The 14,377-nt window shown below is 44.6% G+C and overlaps 1 protein-coding gene across 1 annotated transcript; it reads right to left on the reverse strand.

The window, feature by feature from the left end:
• Positions 1–7,147: 7,147 nt before the first annotated feature.
• On the reverse strand, positions 7,148–10,390 carry LOC124684427. The gene is made up of 6 exons (XM_047218743.1): positions 10,256–10,390; positions 9,795–10,160; positions 9,328–9,570; positions 8,044–8,136; positions 7,733–7,933; positions 7,148–7,631 (listed from the first exon to the last, which is right to left on the reverse strand). Exons 1-6 carry the CDS (start codon positions 10,367–10,369, stop codon positions 7,419–7,421), a joined length of 1,230 nt encoding a protein of 409 aa, XP_047074699.1. The 5' UTR covers positions 10,370–10,390; the 3' UTR covers positions 7,148–7,418.
• Positions 10,391–14,377: the final 3,987 nt, after the last annotated feature.

Here is a 14,377-nt window from a genome sequence, read left to right on the forward strand (position 1 = left end):
GACATAATCATTCTTAACACTTCTGGACATTGCATAAAGCTACTGGACATTAATGGATCAAAGAAATTCATCCAACATAGCAAAAGAGGCAATGCGAAATAAAAGGCAGAATCTGTCAAAACAGAACGATCCGTAAAGATGGATTTTATCGAGGCACCAGACTTGCTCAAATGAAAATGCCCAAATTGAATGAAAGTTGCGTACATATCTGAGGATCACGTACGTAAATTGGCATATTTTTCTGAGCTACCTACAGGGAGGCAGGTCGAAATTCGTGACAGCAAAGAAATCTGTAACTGCGCAGTAATCCAAATCTAGTATTCATTTTACTTTCAAAGACTTTACTTGGCACAACAAAGCACAAAACTAAGATAAGGAGAGGTTGCTACAGTAGTAAACAACTTCCAAGACTCAAATTCAAAACAAAAATACTGTAGTAAAAACATGGGTTGTCTCCCATAAGCGCTTTTCTTTAACGCCTTTCAGCTAGGCGCAGAAAGTGTATATCAAGTGTTATCAAGGAATGGAGCATCGACATTACCTTGGGCTTTACCCTTACCTTTCTTGTTCTTTTTCTTACTCTTTGGCTTAGGGAATATATGTCTACCCCCGGGTGTAGAGGTGAATTTTAGGGTGCCTTCTCCCATATCTATGATCGCTCCCAATAGTTTCAGCAGGGGATCTTCCGAGTGTGATTTGTCATGTTCCTGCACATTCAATAACAAGATAATCAATGGATATTGTTCTCCCAAGAATGGTTGTATGCACACCCGCAACTATTCCTTTAGGAATTATAACAGAGTTATCAATAAGGGTTATTCCTTCTCCCCTTCAACAAATCCCCAAAGTTTCAAAGATTCATGAATACTCTTAGGCATTAGGCAAAATTCAGACATAATATCACAATTAGCATGAAGAGTTTGGTCACCGATAGCAATTTTAATAGTAGGATCCCATAATGAAGGTTCAGAGTTCACTAAAACTTGATCAAGACGGTTACGAACATATCCATAATTTTCATTCAAGCGAGATGCACTTGTCTCAAGAGTGTTTAATCTATTATAAATGCTAATAAGGGCTGAATCAAAGTTATTAGCTGAATCATGTGATGCAACCAACTTCTTTATGGCATTAAAAGCTTGATCCCCATTGCAATGAAGGAAATCTCCTCCCACTATAGCATCCAAGGCATATCTATAGCGAATCATAAGACCAAAAAAAAAAATACTAAGGAGCAAACTTAGAGTCATTTGAGGTTCAGTTTTACGATAAGAAGTAAAAATTCTGGACCAAGCATCTTTAAAACTCTCCTCATCCCCTTGTTTAAAAGTGAAGACTAATTCCTCAGGTGAAGAAGTAACAAGTGCAGAACTAGACATGGTAACAAAAGTAAAATGCAAGTAACTAATTTTTGTGTGTTTTTGATATAGAGTGCAAGACAGGAAATAAAGTAAAGCTAGCAACTAATTTTTTTTGTGTTTTGATATAAGTGCAGCAAACAAAGTAGTAAATAAAATAAAGCAAGACAAAAACAAAGTAAAGAGATTGGATTGTGGAGACTCCCCTTGCAGCGTGTCTTGATCCCCCCGGCAACGGCGCCAGAAAAAGAGCTTGATGGCGTGTAACTCACACGTTCGTTGGGAACCCCAAGAGGAAGGTATGATGCGCACAACAAGAAGTTTTCCCTCGAAAGAAACCAAGGTTTATCGAACCAGGAGGAGCCAAGAAGCACGTTGAAGGTTGATGGCGGCGGGATGTAGTGCGGCGCAACACCAGAGATTCCGGCGCCAACGTGGAACCTGCACAACACAACCAAAGTACTTTGCCCCAACGAAACAGCGAGGTTGTCAATCTCACCGGCTTGCTGTTACAAAGGATTAGATGTATAGTGTGGATGATGATTGTTTGCAAAGAACAATAAAGAACAAGTATTGCAGTAGATTGTATTTCAGATTTAAAAGAATGGACCGGGGTCCACAGTTCACTAGAGGTGTCTCTCCCATAAGATAGCATGTTGGGTGAACAAATTACAGTCGGGCAATTGACAAATAGAGAGGGCATAACAATGCACATACATGATATGATGAATATTGTGAGATTTAATTGGGCATTACGACAAAGTACATAGACCGCTATCCAAGCATGCATCTATCCCTAAAAAGTCCACCTTCAGAGTTATCATCCGAACCCCTTCCAAGTATTAAGTTGCAAAACAACGGACAATTGCATTAAGTATGGTGCGTAATGTAATCAATAACTACATCCTCGGACATAGCATCAATGTTTTATCCCTAGTGGCAACAACACATCCACAACCTTAGAACTTTCCGTCACTCGTCCCGCATTTAATGGAGGCATGAACCCACTATCGAGCATAAATACTCCCTCTTGGAGTTAAGAGCAAAAACTTGGCCGGATCCTCTACTAATAACGGAGAGCATGCAAGATCATAAACAACACATAGGTAATAGATTGATAATCAACATAACATAGTATTCTCTATCCATCGGATCCCGACAAACACAACATATAGAATTACGGATAGATGATCTTGATCATGTTAGGCAGCTCACAAGATCCGACAATGAAGCACATGAGGAGAAGACAACCATCTAGCTACTGCTATGGACCCATAGTCCAGGGGTGAACTACTCACTCATCACTCCGGAGGCGACCATGGCGGTGAAGAGTCCTCCGGGAGATGATTCCCCTCTTCGGCAGGGTGCCGGAGGTGATCTCCTGAATCCCCCGAGATGGGATTGGCGGCGGCGGCGTCTCAGTAAGGTTTTCCGTATCGTGGCTCTCGATACTGGGGGTTTCGCGACGAAGGCTTTAAGTAGGCGGAAGGGCAACGCGGGGGGGCCACACGAGGGCCCCACACACCAGGGCCGCGCGGCCAGGGTCCAGGCCGCGCCGCCCTGTTGTGTCGGCGCCTCGTGGACCCACTTCCTTTGCCCCTCGGTCTTCTGGAAGTTTCGTGCAAAAATAGGACCCTGGGCGTTGATTTCGTCCAATTCCGAGAATATTTCTTTACTAGGATTTCTGAAACCAAAAACAGCAGAAAACAACGAATTGGCTCTTCGGCATCTCGTTAATAGGTTAGTGCCGGAAAATGCATAAATACGACATATAATGTGTATAAAACATGTAGATATCATCAATAATGTGGCATGGAACATAAGAAATTATCGATACGTCGGAGACGTATCAGGGCGCGCGAGGCAGCCGGTGGCAGGGGCACGCGAGGGAGCGGGGGCCGGGGCCAGGCGAGCGAATCTGCGCCGGGCGGCCGCGCGAGGGACCCGGGGCAGGAGCGCGCGACGGAGCCGGGGAGCGGGGCCGCGCGCCCAAAGCTCTGGCCGGCGGCCGCGCGAGGGAGCCGGGGGCCAGGGGCGGACGAGCTAAGCGGGGGCCGGCGGCAGCACGAGCCAAGCCGCGGGACGACGGCGGCAGGACGAGTGAAATTGGGGGCTGACAGTGGAGTCTCTAGCCAGCAGTGAGAAAATGGGAAGTTGAGAGGTGGGAGATGACGGGGAAAGGTGCGAGTATTTTTATTCATTCACCAAGAGACAACTTGCCTGCAAGTGGGAGGAGAAAGATCTGCCTAATCGTAACGAGCATGTGAGATGGGGATGTGATTAGATGTGTAGACGTGATTAGGTGGTTTGCAACGTGTTTTGTCCAAGAAAGAGATATACTCCACTTTGTTGTCTCTGTGTTGTACGCTCCTGAGTTGAATCTTGGTATCTCCAGCTCAGTACCACTGCGTAGGTCACTTCTAATTTAATTTGCAAAAAATATCACTTCTAATTTTTGGTGGGTGCTCTTGGGCATGTGAGGAGCAAATATACTGCTAGAGATAGTGTGGCCGGACTTTTAAGTGTATTTTAACCGTGGGAGAGAATTGTATTTTTTTCATTCCATATGCATGCTTGTATGACTTTATTTAATTTTTCTATTTCACATATGTTTTTCTTTTTTAGATAATAGCGTGGATGGACACTGATATTGTTGATGCTCCGAAAGAATTCAACGAGATAGGCTCTGATGCGATATGCACGGTGGGTGGTATACTACGTTGAACTTTTTTATTTTTTCGCATGAACTATATATGTTAATGTGAAGTATTGTTGTGCAGAATGTTTTTGAGCTCAAAAAGAATTTTTTTGGTACGCTTGCTCAAGTACAGTAAAAATGAAGCGGAAGAAATATTCCTAGCATTGTACGGTAGTATTTAAGGAGCATCGAGGTGTAGATTCTTTTAATGCATAAAACAGTTAGTCGAGTGCTTATTTAATTTTTATAAACGATGTCAATTATTATAACGTTCTTCAAAGCAATGTAGTTGTATTATGACAATGATATCTTGTTATTGTGTTCGGTATTATCATGCTATAGCACATTATAGTATCCCTGATTTGATTTGAATTTTTATACTGGGTTTCAAATTATATATGTTCATTGAGAAATGAAATTTGAAGATCCGTGGCAACGCACGGGCATTTGTACTAGTCTAAACAAAGGTTTGAACCTTGATAGCAATCGTAGGAGGGTTGTGAGGGGCGCCGATCGGTAGCATGGGGCAGAGTGGGGGCAGGCTCGAAAACGTGTTGGACGTTCCAAACGGGTGAAAGGTATGGATGCTGACTAGAGCGAGACCGGGGGAGGAGTGAATAGGCGGTTTAAAACTTTTACAGCATGGTACAAAGTAAAACTAGTGTTTAATTTATCAAACATAAAACCTATATAACTAGGGTTCACCTATGTGCGTCAACAACTTATACTAAAAAAGACATGCAAATATGTGATAGCAAGATATATAACTTCAACCTCGAAAGCTATCATAAAGTAAATTGCTTAAGTAAAAAAGCTCGGTTACAGAAGTAACTAAGGCACACGGAGACGACGATGTATTCCCAAGTTCACACTCTTGCGACTGCTACTCTCCGTTGGAGAGATGTGGAGGCACAAGGTTCCCCAAACACCACGAAGTATTCACTGTATTCTCCTCGAGCCTTCTCACCAAAAGGAAGTTGATCCACTAAGGAACCTTAAGGGTGGTCACAAACTTGCACAAATCTTGGGGAAATCTCCACAGTTTAATTGCAGGCTCCCAATAAATTGCAACAAAGGCCTCACACTTGAGGAATCTCCACAACTTAATTGGAGGCCCCAAGAACACAACTAAGTTATAAAGCCGTATAGGATTCCAAGAATCCAAGAGTAATAAAAAAGCAATGGTGAGTACACCACTAAGATACTCAAATCCTCCACTCTCGGTTGCACCGAAGCTAAAAAAAAGCTATTGGGGGAACGAGAGAGGAATAAAAAATAGGAAATCCACAAAGCAATGACGAGTACACCACTAAGATGATCAATCATTCACTTTCGGTTGCACCAAAGCTAAAAAAAACTATTGGGGGAATAAGAGAGGAATAATAAATAGGAAATCCACAAAGAACTCCAAGATTTAGATCTACTATGTTCCTCTCACTTAGAGAGAATATTGATTGGTGAAAATGTAGATCTTGATCTCCTCTCTTGATCTCGTGGTAATATTGGACCATAGGCAATACGAGGAAAGGCAACACACCTGACAGCTCTGTTGTGCAACATCAGGATCTAGGCCCGAATGACATCGGTAAGTACTAAAACGTGATGCAGAAGCTCAATATGGTCATCCTACTCAAATCGATTTACGATTAGGACCGACCAAATCGATGCTACAGAGTTCTAGGTAAATGGATTTACCGCTAGGCCACAGAGTAAAAAGGAAGATTGTCTCTTACCCCCCCCCCCCCCCCAAATGTTGGACGACAAAGAGGAGCTGGTGTTGGAGAAGAAGGAGACCAGCTTCTGCCTTTGCTGCGTACGCTGACGCGGGTATGCTACCGGAGACCAAGAAGACGAGATCTTCCTCCTGAGGATGGCAAGGGTACGGTGCGGCAGTACAAATCTCGATCGCCTCCGCCGCCATCCGTGTAGGAAGAGGGAAAAGAGGAATTCTATTGGGGGCTAATGGAGGGGTTAACTGAAAGAGGGATGTGACCCCCAGCTTTGCCGCGCGACGCTGCCCAGATTTCGCCTTCTCTCTCCATCTCGCGCTAGAGATCCCGCGCGCACGGCGTTATTGATTTTCGTCATGCCCTGGCCTGCCCCTAGAAAAACGACCGATTTAGCCTGTCCAGAGTGCTTTGAGACCCGTGCGAGCCACAACGTAGACCCCCTCCAGCCATCCAAACATCCGTATTTAGTTCCCAGCAGGGCTAGCTAAAGAGCATGTGACATACCAAACGCGCCCGAGAAGATAGTCAATTTGGCTTGGGATGAGGCAAATGCTCGAGGAGCTACACTAGTAGAAAACACGGCTTATGTTTGGAGCTGCCTGAAGCTTTAGTGCCGGTTGTGCTACTAACCTAGACTAAAGCGTGCATTAGCACCGGTTCGAGCGGACATGACTTTAGCACCGGTTAGTGGCACGAACGGGTGGTGTAAAAGGTTTTTTTTGCTCCCCATGCATCCCACCACCACCACCCCCGGGATCGCCTTTTTTAGCTTTGTAAAATATAAAATAAAATGATAGAAAATTAAAAAAATAAAATCTTTCTAGATTCCTGTATGTTACACAACCTACTATTAGTGGAAATTAACAAATTTGAATTTATATTTATTTTTTGCAAAAAAAGTTTTGAAAAAGGTAAAATGGCATTAACTTTTGCATACGATGTTGGAAAAAATGTATAATATGTCAAAATAATCGTGGGAGAATGTATAATATATCAAAAAAAAGTGTAATATAGCGATGCTAAATTAGGATTCGCACATGACCTACATGTAAATAAAAGTAATTCGAGAAATTCTGGACCCTCTAGCCTAAACCCTATTACCAAATTAGTATTGACTTTTTTCATCGTGGATTTCTTATCCACCTTGCACTTAAATATTGGGTTATCGGAGAGTTTATCGATGAAATGGTTGCTCACCTTGAACTCATCCATATTCTCGCAGAGATAATACTTGCTCACCTTCCATTTTCCGCCACAATGACGGTTGGACTGATGAAGCACTGGCATGATAAAGCTAGGAGTACCCAAAAAAATTTGATGAAAAGGCGGACTGGCCTGTTTTTCATTGATTGAGTAAAAGGGTACAAGATATACAGAGTTTAGCTATACAGTAGGAACAACTGAAAAAAAAAACGAAACACAAGGCTACATACGCAAGGGATTTTCCCAGCGACAAAAAACTGCAAAAGCTAGGCTTCAGTCAGCCTTTTCACATTCAATTTTTGCGAGTTGATTATTCACATGATCCTTTGGGTACACTTCGCGTCTGTGGCTACAACAGAAAAAGGTAAGTGATCTATTCACGTAATGCATGCTCCATATCAAAGCATCAGGCGGTCGACTAAGGATTAATCAACATCGCATCGGCCTGTTGTATGTCGGCGGTGAGGATGGACAGTTTTCGTTCATGTTGGCATAGGGCTCGATGGTGTTGTACTCCGGGAGCTCCATCTTGTACTCCCCGAGGATCTGGCAAAAGGGGAGCCCGTCCGCGTCGCCGTTGCACCACCCTGGCAGCCTCGTCCGGTTGTCCTCAAACATCCTCAGCATGTATGCGTCCCGAATCTGAAGTTGCAACAGGCCGAAGAAGAGGGGCAGTCTGTCAGTCGATCAAGTCCGCTGCTGTCTGCTGGAGTGATGGTAAGCAAGTTTGAAGCACAACTTACAGTGAATTCTGTGACCTGGATCGACTCCGTGAAGGGAGCGAACACACCAGCCGCCTTGTACATGGAGAGGATGAAGGCGACACAGGTTGTCGACTTGCCATCGCTGTATTCCCACTCGTCTTGCTCTGGTATGGTGAGCAGCTGGTTGAATGACATGCCCCGTTTCTCTGTCTCCGTGATGATCCCGTGAAGATCCAGTTGCTACATGGTACGGTGCAGCCAGCAGGTCATATTACAATTTAGCACTTAACTGAACATTGCATTAATGTACGATTTCACATTAGGCATATTTGCAAGATTGCTATACAAACCTCAGTCCCAAGTCGTTTATTAAGGGCTTCATTCCACATGTTAGAAGCATAGCGTGGTTGTAATCGGCTCCACATTGACATAGCAGCCATTACCTAGAAACAGAGCAAGATGAACTGAACTACTCCAACGATATCAAATACTATGTGGATTGTAATCTGGCCCACATTGACAGAGCAGCCATTACCAACAGTTAGTATAACTATATGTGGATTATGTGATACGAATAACTATCAATGGAAAATGTATTTTTATATAAATCTAACATACCAATTTTGTATCATATAATCAACATGTTTTTAAACAAAACCTCAGTCTAAGATAAATTTAGGGAAGCGCATGTGCCTTATTTCTTGATGGAGGAAATATGCAACAGGACAATAAGCTTACTATACTAAATAAAGTGTTCTATATAAATAAACTATCCTCTAATAATCATTTATTTCGAAGTACAAGTAAGACACCTGAGCTACGCTAAGGAACTAACAAACGATACAAAACATAGTTTACTGAATTTGTACATCAAATTGATTCAATTTGATGTTTTCTTTTACTGGGGACAGAAGAGAAGACGGTAGCTTGATGCTGTGCTCGTAGGTCTATATGGTTTCACTAGTAAGGGCTGACACGACAAAAGGCTAGAAAAGGAGTGTAAGGACGAGCACCAACTCAAATCTTTACAAATATAAATAGGAAAGATTATATAAGTTGGCCTTAACAAGTTTAGGAGGACATGTATGAGTGCATCTTACTGCATGCTTTGTTTACAAAACACCAGTGCAATACTATGGGTTTTATTACTAGATACTTATCCAAAAGTTTACGGCATTTATCCATGTATTTTCAGTCGCCTGTTATGCATAATAGAATGACACTAATAGAAAATCCACCTACAGTTTTTTGAGATCGTATAGGCATATAGTAAACCTTTGTCTGTTAAGAAAATATCTAGCATCCTCGAAAAGAAAAGAAAATTATCTAGCTCTTTTATGTCTTCAATATGCATGAATCATGAATATGTATGTAGCAAAAGCCACTTACACGGTTACACCCGTAAATTTTGTATGTTCGGTACCGATTTTGTTGATGTTTAGGTAGAATGCATGAGATGATTCCTATTGTATTTCAGCGCAGTAAGTAAAACATGTTAGAGACCCACTTATCGTAAATATCCAACATGACCATAGATAACTTCATAAAGCTCCAAGACGAAGCAAAAGCATTCAAGTAAGAGACTGCAACAGTAATACAATTGTACAAAGGATTGAAGGGAAATGGAGGTATACCAGGTTAGCATCAAGAGGTGGTGGGTAATTTTCCGACATTGTATCAATCCAACTGAATATCATATTATGATAGCCATATGGCTTTCCGTACATGCCTCGAGCAAATTCCCATGCACTACTTTCATTGAACTTGGCCCGCACATCAGGGTGTAACGGCAACAATGCAACCTGAGGATTTGAGTCATCTTTAAGGGCCATTCCCCACCATTCATCCCATGGAACTACAGCAATGATTTCCTCACCCTATTATTAGTAGCATACATTGCCCAAGAAAAAAACAGGTATCAGTATGTAAAATGGAAATATGACAACACCATCAAATATTTGCTGCAATATATAACCAACTCTTTTTTTGCCCACGTAAAAAAAAAACTATTTTTTGCGGGTAATATTTTTTTTTTGCGGGTAATATATAACCAACTCAACCTCCTCATTTTCTTATTTTTTTACAAGAGATTTGTGTATACCTTTTTGTTTTCATAGCCTGACTCTGCAATCCAGAGAGTGCCGTTCTCATCTTTCAAGCAAACCGCGGTATGCCCAGCAAATGCACCGGTCACCCATTTCTCCAATGTCTGAAACCCACCCCACCGTCCTCGAATCTTGGAAAGAGCAAGGAAATCACCAGAGTGCACATCATCTTTCCTTATGTTAGCAGACCAAGGCTGGGAACGCTTCTCAAACGAAGCTCCCATGCGCTTCTGCAGAAAGGCCAAGTTGGCGTTCTGTCCCCAGACAGTATTGGAAAACAGAGGTATGACATCGACCAGGGATAGCAATGTCCCAAGCAGACCAGACGGCATGAGAAAAATAGCGATTCCATGCTGCTTTACCTGATCACAGATGCACAGATGTTGATTAGTAGAGACAGTATAAGGAAGAGTGTAAGAGGAAGGGAATGGAAAACAACCTACATAGAGGAACGTACATATTCCATTTCTCCCGCATCTTCCCACGATTTGATCTCGAAGGTGTGTTGATGCGCCGTAGTGTAGTAATCCCATCCTATCCTGTATGGCGTTGCAAATACATACAGATCCATGCATGTCCAGCTCTGCGCTGAAGCAGTCTACATGTATGAAAAATTCGGTTAAGGCGAAGTCGTTATAAGGGGCTTTGATTCAGTACAGAAATGCATCTTTTTCTACACTACATCCAGTAATACCACGAACACAAGATATTACAGAAAATATGGAAACTGCCGTGCCCAGAGCTGGCCAGCGCAAGTGAAAACAAAAAACATAGGGATCATGCTTCTACATTGTCCATTACATGACAGATTTGATGAATATACTCACTTGGAGTTTGGGGTTGTTATTGATTGCAACTTGCCGCTAACAAATGATAACTCGTGGGCACTGCATTAGCATTTCTGAACATGTGAGTTCTTTTTGTCTTCTTATTGCATTACTTTAGTTATCCAAACAATATTCTGTGCTATCCTTGTCCTACGTCGTTTGGATCACGTTCACGTAGACACAGTTTACTAGCAGTAGCTACTACTGATCTTGTTACCAATGAGAACTAAATACTGGAAATCCTATGAGAAATTGAGAAGCCAGAGTGCGTCTACGGAGAAATTGAAGCTAGGCAAAAGGCATTGTGAAATGCTGGCGGTATTGACGGCAATGCAAGGGGGGACCTTGAGGTGTAGGACGGCGCCGGCGGTGGCCGTGCCGTTGCGTCCGCCAGGCCCGGGCGTGAGGGTGATGACGGCCTCGTTCTCCGCGAAGCACGCGCCGCGCCAGGCCGCCGCGGGGCCTCCGGGCGCGGCGAAGGCGACGAAGGTGGGGAGGAGGTCGACGGCGCTGTGTATGGTGTCGCCCATGAGCGACCACGCTAGCCGCCGCGGCAGAAGGTCCCAGGCCTGGAACCGCGACAGCCCCAACCCAGCGGCCGCGCATCGCGGCGGGCCAAGAGCCACCAGGAGGGTGAGGAGGATAGGCGCGACGAGGCGTCGCCGCCACGACCTGGGCACTGATGCCGCCATTGCGTGCCCTGCCTGCCGGCACGGTGGCCGTGCTAGCCAACCGCACGACGTACTTATCTCTGCTCCCGCCCGCCCGCCCGTGACTACTGACTAGAGCTCCGTGTCCGTCAGGCCATTTGGTGCCTCTCTGCCGAGTTTTCGTCTCAGTGGTTTGTTGGCTTGCTTAGCTTTGTACCTCGTGAGTTCGAGGCCGGGAGGTCGCGCGCGGTTCACTGTCTTTTTCTTTCCACCGCCGCCAGCGTGTGCGCACGCGCCCATGTCCCGCCAAAGTCATACTGGGTGCACGGAATTCTGGACGGCACGGGGGACGATCCAACATCCGGGCAGCGGCGCCGGCGGGGCAGAGAACCCAGCCAAGGCACGCCCGCGGATCCGGCAAGAAGGTCTAGCGGGGCACGCGTGAAAAAGGCAGGGTCCTTTGGTTGGTGAATGGTAGAAGATGAGGGCGGATGAGTCGTCGAAGGCTTGAATGCTTGAAACGATTCACCTATGCACATGGCGTGTGGTTTTTTTAGATGGGAGGCAAAACCTTTTTCCATCTCACATGAGTCGAAAGCTTGAATGCTTGAAGCGATTCACCTATGCACGGACACAATCATTCATGACGGTTTGTTCTTTTTTTCGATAAATGAAATATATTAATATCAAAAGATACCAAAGCGTTTGTTTTTTTAAAACTTTTTTATCTTTTTAGATAAAAGTCATAGGAATATCCTACTTTAAATTAATAAAGCCTGGAGAGATTTAACGATAGTACGATATTACAAGTGATGCGGCATACAGTTTAGCCAAAGAAAACTTGTAGCCTAAAACAAAATGAAAGCCAAAACTAAAGGCCCGCCAGAAGACAACAACGTGCACCCAGCGGTAGGGACTGCGCAGGATAACAAGGACACCAGGGGGCAGGGCTTCAGAGGAACGTTCTCATGGAAGTGTAGATCTCGCAGAGTTCATTGAGCATCTAACAAATACCCTTCCGCTTCCTTGTGTTCAAGTTGCTACCCCATAGCTGCAAGAAAATCATGATTTTAAGATAACGAGGTGAGAAATAACTTTCTTTTCTATGGTTAACTTATTACAACTATGCCATAGCGCTCACGATTGTGCAAGAAAACGCAGCCAACGTAATGTGTGGGGGGAACCCACCATGCTAGAAAGAATATGGTGAAACTGAGCAAAATTCGTAGGACGCCAATTGTAACCCGATAACTGACGCAGCACACTCCAAGCAAATTTAGCCAGGGAGCAACCAAAGAAAATATGAGCGGCGTCTTCCAGGGTGCCACACATGGCGCATGAGCCATTAGACGGCCCCTGGCGAATCTCAATTTGCAAGCTCGAAGGGAGCTTGTCCAGAACCAGCTGCGAGGAGAAGATATTGATTTTAAGCGGCTCCCCAAAGATCACGGAAGTGGGCAACAGTCGCCCTTGCAACAATTTGGCATACATAGATTTCACAGAGAAGCAACCGTTATTGTTTAGGTGCCAAAGAACCTAGTCCTGACCCTGCTCAAGTTCAACCTCGGCAACGAGAGACCTCAACACGTGCCACTGGTCCAAACCCTCCTAGTCCAATGAACGCTGAAAACGAACAACCACCTCATCTCTCTGCCTCACATGAGCGACAAACGTAGTAGGATCGTCACAAATCGCAAAGAGAAGGGGTAATCTATCTTTTAAGGGGTAGCCCCAATCCACCGGTCCAACTAAAAAAGCGTGTGAGAACCATTGTGAACCACAAATTTGGTCCCCAGGCTAAAATAGTGCTTGACCATATGGTGGCTTTTCCAGACATGTGAGCCGCCTTGACCCGGGCCCGCAAACAGATTATCGGTGTCACGGTATTTGGCACGAATAATTTTGGCCCAGATCGTGTCCTTGTCTTGGAACAGCCTCCAAACCCACTTGAGAAGGAGGGCGATGTTCATTCGTTTTGTGTTCAGCAGACCCAAGCCCCACAAGGATTTAGGCCTGCAAATCAACGGCCAATTGACTAGGTGGTACTTGCGCTTCTTTCCAGAACCTTCCCCAAAGAACTTGGAGAGGAGGGAATCAAATTTGGCATGAATCTCGTCATGCAACAGGAAGAGGCCCATCGCAAAGATAGGGAGATTGTCCAAGCAGGCATTAGACAAGATAAGCCGATCTACCGAAGACAGCGGGTTGGTAAGCCAGGGTTCAATTTTCCTGGCTAGTTTTCTCACCAAGAAGAGCCATTGCTCAATCATGAGCTTTCGATCGGAGATGCACAGACCCAGGTACATAAAGGGGAAGGCCCCACATTTCCGGTTAAAGAGATAAGCAATTCTGGTTTGCTCTTCGCATTGGACCACAACAATTACTTCACTTTTGTGGTAGTTGATTTTTAAGCCCAGCATATCTTCAAAGCACATAAGCAGGAATTTCAGTTTAGCAATGCCTTCATCGGAGTTCTGGATCAGGATCAATGTGTCTTTGGCATATTGGAGGTGTGTAATTCCCCCTGGAATCAAGTGAGGGACGACGACGTGGATCTGTCTCTCCCCCGCCGTATCCGAGAGGATCCTAGAGAACGCCTCGCCAATGAAGGTAAACAGAAGAGGGGAGAGTGGGTCCCCTTGACGCACTCCCCATTTGTTCCTGAAAAAGGGACCACTCTCCCCATTGATGGAAATGGCAGTTTGGCCGCCCGAGACCAGTTGGGAGATGCGATGAATTTATCCCTCTTCAAAGCCCTTGCGGCGCATAACCTCAACCAAGAAATCCCAATTCGCCCGATCGTACACCTTTTCAAAGTCGAATTTAAGTAGGACCCCTCCTAACTTTTTAACTCGAAGCTCGTGGACAATCTAAATGAGAGCAAGCGAGCCATCCAGGATATTTCTGCCCTTAATGAACGTAGTCTGGGTTGGGCTAATGATCCGGTTGGCAATCGGATCACGTGAGTAGAGCGTAAGCTTTGGAAACAATTTTGAAGATAATGTTTATTAGAGCAATGGGGCGAACCTGGGTGATCTGGTCCACTCCCGAGACCTTAGGGATGAGGGAGAGGATCCCAAAATTGAGTCTGACGGTGTCGAT

The sequence above is a fragment of the Lolium rigidum genome, chromosome 1 (assembly GCF_022539505.1).
Source record: "Lolium rigidum isolate FL_2022 chromosome 1, APGP_CSIRO_Lrig_0.1, whole genome shotgun sequence".
NCBI lineage: Eukaryota > Viridiplantae > Streptophyta > Magnoliopsida > Poales > Poaceae > Lolium > Lolium rigidum.

Bases quoted from the DNA above. Each gene is read 5' to 3' on its own strand.
- LOC124684427 (XM_047218743.1), bottom strand. From the start codon at position 10,369: ATGGATCTGTATGTATTTGCAACGCCATACAGGATAGGATGGGATTAC. The intron at 10,161-10,255 runs GTACGTTCCTCT...ATCTGTGATCAG, and splicing joins ATGCGGGAGAAATGGAATAT to GTAAAGCAGCATGGAATCGC. The intron at 9,571-9,794 runs GTATACACAAAT...TACTAATAATAG, and splicing joins CAGGCTATGAAAACAAAAAG to GGTGAGGAAATCATTGCTGT.